Source organism: Rhagoletis pomonella, unplaced genomic scaffold, assembly GCF_013731165.1.
Source record: "Rhagoletis pomonella isolate Grant_MI unplaced genomic scaffold, Rhpom_1.0 Rhpom_scaffold_00007, whole genome shotgun sequence".
NCBI classification, from domain to species: domain Eukaryota; kingdom Metazoa; phylum Arthropoda; class Insecta; order Diptera; family Tephritidae; genus Rhagoletis; species Rhagoletis pomonella.
The window spans coordinates 68,229,513-68,237,302 of NW_023458561.1; the positions used below are offsets into that span (position 1 = coordinate 68,229,513).

The 7,790-nt window shown below is 38.3% G+C and overlaps 1 protein-coding gene across 1 annotated transcript; it reads right to left on the reverse strand.

Annotated features, from left to right (window-relative positions):
- Positions 1-676: 676 nt before the first annotated feature.
- LOC118743409 (proton-coupled folate transporter-like) lies at positions 677-7,588 on the reverse strand. The gene is made up of 7 exons (XM_036476060.1): positions 7,413-7,588; positions 7,168-7,351; positions 6,713-7,107; positions 6,509-6,645; positions 6,246-6,435; positions 1,021-1,177; positions 677-941 (listed from the first exon to the last, which is right to left on the reverse strand). The coding sequence occupies exons 1-7, from the start codon at positions 7,519-7,521 to the stop codon at positions 887-889; spliced, it is 1,227 nt and encodes a 408-aa protein (XP_036331953.1). The 5' UTR covers positions 7,522-7,588; the 3' UTR covers positions 677-886.
- Between the last annotated feature and the right edge of the window lie 202 nt (positions 7,589-7,790).

The window sequence follows — 7,790 nt, forward strand, 5'->3', positions numbered from 1 at the left end:
GTCCCGTCTTATTCGCAGAAAAAAAGTTGAAATTTGTAGACCAGTGTTATACGAAATGAATCGAAATTTATTAACATTGTACAAAATATATACATATGTATGTATATACAATGTAGGTATGTATGATCATCTCCGACAAACAGCAAATAATAAATCTTTACACTCAAATAACTAGTCAAATAAATTAATAAACGACGATTCACCTCACGAGCCAATAACCCAGCAAACAAAATCGCTAAGATAATAAATAATATTATGCCGTATTAGAATATTTTGAACATCTCTGTGGTTTCAAACAAACATACTTATATTCGAGAGCACCGCATTACACAATGTCGATATTGAGGGCTAAGTCTTCTTTATGATAGAGAATGGTATAATTAAATTTTACATTTTAGAAAAATCTTAGAGTTCGAATAATTGTGAGTAGTTAAAAATTAGCCGAAAACTATTTCCAACCGCAATTAGTGTATCACCAATGTCTGCGCTGAAATTATGCCGCAATCAAAAAGTTCAGAAAAACATATTCCCAGGTTTGCATGCATATGCATGTATTTGTGGAGTACATACAGCTAAAGTCAGTAGCAAAAAGTCCGAATCAAGTAATTTCGAAGCTTTTAATAACTTTTGCTTCATACTCGTCGAAACTTGTTTAATTTTTATTTCATTTGTTTTGACAAAAACAGAGGCTTTGGCAAGTAAAAAAACTGGCTAAAATAATTTCAACTTAATTAGAAAATATGTAAGTAAATAATATTGTTTTTATCAAACCATAACTTAGAAAGTAGTGTTAGCTGTAAATACATACATATATATATACAAAAAAAAAAAAACAAATCATCATGGTCCGCTGGTTTTAATTATTCAACGCGAAAACAGCTTCATTTTAGAAACGTTGCTGATAATGCGCAGGAGACAAGCTCTTTTTACGTAAAATAATGCTGAAAATAGTATGTAGTTTTTTTTTTTTATTAATTGAATGAAAATTAGAATAATAATTTTTCTAAACTATAAACTTACAGCAAAAAGCACATTGCCAGTAGAAACAAGTTCGCATTCAGCAAATTGTAAAAGCCGGGAAAACTGATAAGCGTTATGCTGTATATGCTCGTATAGACTGGCGAGGCAATAAATGGCAGAAAGGCCTGTAAAACACCTTGAAAAGAGAAAAACTTTCCTAAAAGAGAAAACAAAACAAAAACGTAAACGCATACAATTTATTAAATCTCAGGAAGACCGCCTTAATATTTCTAGATAAAATCTGTTTTTTTATAAATAGAATTAATTTTTAGATTAGATGATAGAAGAGTTTAAGCTTAAGATGTTTAAAAATGTTTAAAAATTTTATCAACGGAATCAAAACAATGAGGTTTTTTGAGACATTTTCAAATAGGTCTAGCTCACGTAAATCTTAATATTTTGCCGAAATTTTTATTTTTGCAGATCTCTTAAAATATAATAATAATAGTAATAATATATTATCTGGCAAGGCTCCAGGCCCCGATAGAATACCAGCGGAGGCAATCAGGTTAGCAGCGAAAACAAGCCCTGACCTCCTGCTTCCCAATACAATGGAAGAAGGCGAGGCTGTTGCTTATACCCAAGGGCAAAAGGGACCCAAACTCTCCTTCATTATTGTGGCCACTCAGCATGCTAGACACAGCAGGCAAGATGATGGAGAGTATACTCAAAATACACTTGACGTCAGTCATAGAAAACGGGGGAGGCCTTTCAGTAAAGTAGTCGAGGCGGTAAATAGAGCCGAAGAAACCTGCCACCAGGCGCGGCCAATAGTGCTGCTAGTCACACTGGACGTGAAGAACGCTGGAAGCCCTGGAACGGTCATTCAAGGTGCCAACATACTTATTAGATATGATTCGGGGCTACCTCAGAGACCGTTGGCTGTTGTACGAAACAACTCAAAGTCAGAGAAAGAGACGTATATAGCCCGGACCTCTAGAACGCCAGGTATGATAGTCTGTTGCGCACGAAAACGCTGGAGAGCGCCTTTCTTGTCGCTTTCGCGGACGACGTGGCCGCTGTCATAACAGCAAGAAACATCCAGCTAGCACAGCTCAAGCTGAAGCAGGTTAATCGCAGCGTCAGTGATTGGATGAGCGATCACGGTCTGCAATTGGCTACAGCCAAAACAGAGATCGTACTGCTCACCAAGAAGGGATAGGTTTACAAAGTACCTAGGGGTGAAGCTTGAAAACAAACTCACATTTTGGGAACACATTCATGGAGTATGTGAAAAATCCGCGCAGAGCACGGTGGCTCTAAGCCGGCTGATGGCGAATGTCCCGCAACCATGCCGTACGAAACTTTTGATGACAGCGGTCTAGTCGATGCTACTGCACGGGGCAGAAATATGGGCTGACGCATTGAAAGTCAAAAATACCGGATTCAAATCTCTTCGGTCCAGCGCAGAGAGGCACTACGTAATGCTTCCGCATACCGTACAGTGTCCGCGGACACTGCTCACGAGCGAAAAAAGATTTACAGAATTATACCAGGTGCCGAGATAGGCCGAACAGGTGCCGCGGCAAGGGCAAGCGAGCAACTAATCCAGTACTAGCAACAAAACTGGAACGCGAGCACAAAAGGTCAATAGACGGAAGTCGATTTCCACCTTACGTAATTGCTCACCGATCATGGTTACTTCTGAGAATATCTTCATGGGATGGGAAGGGTAGACTCACCGTTCTGTCACTACTGTAGAAACTTCGAAGATAACGGGCACCATACATTCTTCACTTGCGAGCACTTCCTGACTTCGCGCAGAATGTTGTAAGAAAGATACGGAGACATAACTCCGAATAACATAGTCTGGATAGGTAATGATCTCCAGTGAAGTGGGAACCAGTCGCGAGATACGTAAATTTCGTACTCCGCTGCAAACGAGAAATGTCTATTGAGGGGACCCGAATGAAACGTCCCTACAAGAGAGCAACCCTGAGGCTCTGGCAGCGCGCTACTGCATCTGAAGACATGCAAAATCGCGGTGTTAGATGCGGGACTCTTGCGCGGGCGGTGAGAGTTTGGGTTTTATTAGTGAGAGTCCCGTTTTAGAGGAGTCCCGCACTCGGAGAAGGTAGGATAGAGACTAGCGGACCTGCCAGTGCATAAAGCATTTTCCCCTCCTAAGAGAAAAAAAAAAAAAAATATTGGCGCTTACACAATATGTATTTGGCCGAGCTTCTCCTCCGATTTAAAGCGCGTGCCATGATGTTGTCACACAAAGGAGATGGATCTACAGTTTTACGTTGACTCCGAACGGCAATTGTATTTATATTAACAACTGTTTTTCAGGCAGAAATACACTCGGAGGTCTGCAATTGCTTGCCGAGGGCGACCGCTATTAGAAAAAAACTGTTGTCTTCTCTAAACACTGCAACACAGCAGCCTTAAAATATAATAGGTTTTATAATTTAACTTTTTTTGGTGAGGCACCCTAATGTACATATGAATATTTATACTTTGGAGTATGTGCATACTGTATAGTAGTACATCACAACAAATATAGTGAAGCGCGAAAAAATTAATATCCATTATTTAGTGTAACAAAACATTTTTCCAAAAACTGCCAATTTTTCCGTAGTTTTTCTCTTCTGTTCACCCTTCATTTCCGCCTCAGTATGTGTAGTTACATTACAAAATTTGGTTTTGTCACTTCTATGAAGGTGCCTTTATAACTGCTTGTTAGTTTGCTTAGTTATCTATTTAATTTTAATTTTGGAAAGTACTATATACATACATACATATGTACATATCGCCGGTGATACTGCAAAACGATATATTTCAATTAGGATTCTTGGCACAGATCATTTAAGTACCAGAGGCAATAATTGACACAGAACGTTTTGCAGTGCACACATACAAACATACATACATGCACAATGTGTGCGATCGCAATTGTGTCTTGATCAGCATGGCGTATGAGTAATTTTATTTGAGCAGCGCTGGCAAAAATACGCCAGAAAAAACTTTAAATAGCCAGTAAGTAATATATCTTTTATAAATATATACGTATGTACATATCAGCAATTGTGGTATAGGCAGCTTTTTCAAGCATTTGACATATTTGATGCCTTTTGCACAACAAGGCGCATCCACCAACAACAACGATTCGAAATGTGCCCGTATCTGAAGGTGAAAACTTTTATACAATTTACAAGGATCCTATGCCAAGCAAATTAGATCAAAACACATCAATACTTTGAAGTATGTGTGCGGAACAGGGAAATGAAGGGGATTAGGTAGTAGATAATTAACCAAAGAAGCAGCAATTTCTTGCAATAGCAAAGCTCGGGAATGAGAGGAAAAATTTAGACACTGGTGACTAAATACCGTACTTACTCAGGTAGAGTTCCTACAGCAAGAGTATAACCAGAGGAAAATTAAGCTTTTATTAAACTTCCTAGGGGACAAAGTTCAAAACGGCGTACAGAGGAGTATTGACATAGCAGGACCGATCAAAATTAGCTGTACGTTTTGGCCTGCGTTTTTCATCATTGATAGAAAGAAGTAAGCACAGCGCTAAGCATTGAATTGGTACAGAATTGAATGAAACACCCATTTGAGTTTCTCTTACCATTCTGTGATAAACAGGATGAAAAAACCCAACGAGAAAAAAACCTTCCTCTTCCCATGAACGAAAGACACAAGATCACGCGGGAAGGAAAGAAAGAGAAAAGTTATTTTCTAGCTGCCGAAATTTCGCCATCTTTGTTGTAAGAAGTAAACAACGAAGATAACGGAGAAAACCGCGAAATTGTTGAACGCATGAATAATCATTTTTATTATGCAAATTCTTCTATAAATCATGCCGTTGTGTTAAATTATTCTTTATCTTATGTGTACACACATTTAGGGGATTCACAAGACGTGTTAACCGTCGTAAAATCTTAAGGTTAACATCTTTTTTAATTAAAATGGTTTTAGGGGATTTCTAACTAAACCGAAATTCTTTTAAACTGATAAAGAATATATAATTAGCCAACCCCCCAACCATTTTAACCGCTATTTTACATAAACAAGTGTTAAGCTTAAGATTTTACGACGGTTAACACGTCTTGTGAATCCCCTAATTGTCACAGGCGAAAATGAAGAAAATTGCAGTAAAAAGCCACCACCAAATTGCAAAGAACGAATGTAAACAAACGGCTAATGTCAAAATGGTTAAACTTTTTTCCTAAATGCGATTCTAATGGGCTATTCTCCTGCCCGCATGATTTTGTATTTTTGGTTCATGTGCTCTTCCGTTAAATATTGTTGTGAATCACTTAAACGAGGTAAGAAGTACTATTTCTACCCTTAAAGATGTGATACACTTTTTTCGCGAATCAATGACACACAAGAATTATGCTCCTGATATATCACGTTTGTGTGGAACAAGATGGGCGAAAGAATATAAGGATATAAGGAAATTTTCAGAATATTTTCCTGAAGTTGTGAAGGCTTTAGAAAAGTTGTCAATTCAGCCAAACTTTTCCGCAAGAAAGTCTGCGTATCAATTGTGTGCTGCTATGACAATGCCAATGTTCATCATTGCTTTGATGACAATTGCTAGTTTCTGGAACCTACAGCAAACATTTTGCAAATGAAGACAATAGACCTCATCGCCATTGAACTACATATTGAAAATATTTTGGAGGTGGTTAAGAATGATCGAAAGGATGCAGAAGGAGGTACTACGGAGTTAATTAAAAAAGCTCGTATGATTGCAGCTGATCTAGGAAGAAGGTAAACAAAAAAACTGAAGTAACCCCCATCTTTCAATAAATATGAGTACTGGCAACGGTCTATCATAATACCGTATCTGGATTCACTAACGGTCTCTTTACAACTATGCTTTTCCAATGAAAATACTCCAGCTTTTTTGCTGTCTAGATTGCGCCCATTGTATGTGTACCAGTGAAAAGGTACAAAAGAACTGGAAGCATTTTCAACAGATCTATGATATAGGTATGGGAAGTGAACTCATTCTTGGGTACAATTTGTGGAAGAAAAAGAACTTGTCCGAAGAAGATTTGAAAGATGTTGAAGTTGGAGATCTATTTAAAGAAGAAAACGAATATCTAACAAAGTTTGCTGAAAATCGTTGTTAGCGTACAAATGATTAAATGAAAAATATATCATAAAAAATTAACAAGTATCCTTCGTTTTGTCCCCCCCCCCCCACATACTTATGTGCATACCGGCATTTCCGGTTTTCTTTTTAGCTCTTTACTGCAAATTCTTACCCAGTTCGTTAGCAGGCAAAACATTCGATGCAATAGTTCGACACATCGGATGAGCCATCGATCTCGGGGCGCTGATTCCGACGGATAAATACATTAGCCAGTTTGTGTTAGCAAATGCCCTGATCAGCGAGCCAGCTGACTCACTGAGGAATGCAAAAATACCCAGATAGACAATGGATAACTTGAGTAACTAAAATGGTTGTAAAGGGGAATAGGGTTAAACCACAAACAATGTATATATTAATGCCCCATTAAGTACTTACTCTTCTTAAAATAATTACACCCAAGATGTTGCCCAACAGCGACACGAATATATTGATTGTATCGAAAGTGTTAAACTCCTTAATCGTCCAATGGAATGTCTCACGTGCGAACAAATAAAAAACTGTCATAGAACCATCTACGCACATTTCGAGGATTTAAATAGTCAATCAACTATTTCTGTGCTTAAAAAATAAATTGCTTACCCAACACAAAAACCGATATCAGATGGGCAATCGCCGCTAGCCAAATGATGGCGCGATCGTTACGTTCGCGTGGCTTGAAACAAGTTTCCCACATTTCCATTACCGCTGCGAAATTGAATAATTTCCTTTGTTGGTGCGACTCACCTACAGCCTGTGGCTGCTGATCTTCCTCTCCAATTTCTGATGTTTGATTTACGAAAACGTTATGAGTGAAATCAAAGCGTCGTCTATGTAGACTCTCCGGAATGAAGAATACTATTATACAAACGGCAACAAAAATGCAAATGCACGATGTTAGAAAAACAAATGTCGCATTGGAGGCTTCGTAAAGAAAGCCTGCTACGAATGATCCGGTCATGAGGCCTGTGAAAAGTGCAGCTTCATATGTTGCCATGCTGAAAGCAGCAGATCGAACGGATTTTAGCCTTAGAAGTGATAAATCCCTATAAACTCACCGATATGGTCGCTCCTGCGCACTAGACACATCAGAAATATAACAAAAGGTAGCCACTGAGTATGTAACACTACCTCCGACCAACGAAAGTGGCAGCACTGCTAATAAATAATACCACGGACTAACGAGGCGAGAAGTTGAGAGTCGCGAAATTATGGCTGCTATGGCATAATATAGAGCATAACCTGCAAAAGGCTTAAGCGCTTAAGTAACAATTTATCTATGAGGTCATCATCGATTACCCACCGCTATATCCTGTGACCAAAAGTGGTTTGCGTCCAAAATGATCCGACCAAGCTCCGATAAAGACACCACAAAACGCTGGTATCAAACCTTCAATGAGTGTGGAAGTCATAAATATTCGAGCAGCATATGGTTGGATGGTGGTCTCTATGTTCTGCAGCAAATGTGGACAAGGAAGACAAGATAAAATGTACAATAACTATTTTATAATTATTTTTCTATCGGAAAGGTGGTACCTCAAGGGTGGTCCCATAATAATTTAGTTAAATTCCGATCATTGAATAAAAAAAGGAACAGTACTCATAAATTTGTATACGAGCATTGAAGTCGGTTATATTTTTTGCTCAAAAACTACTTCTTTTAATAACGATTTTATAAGTC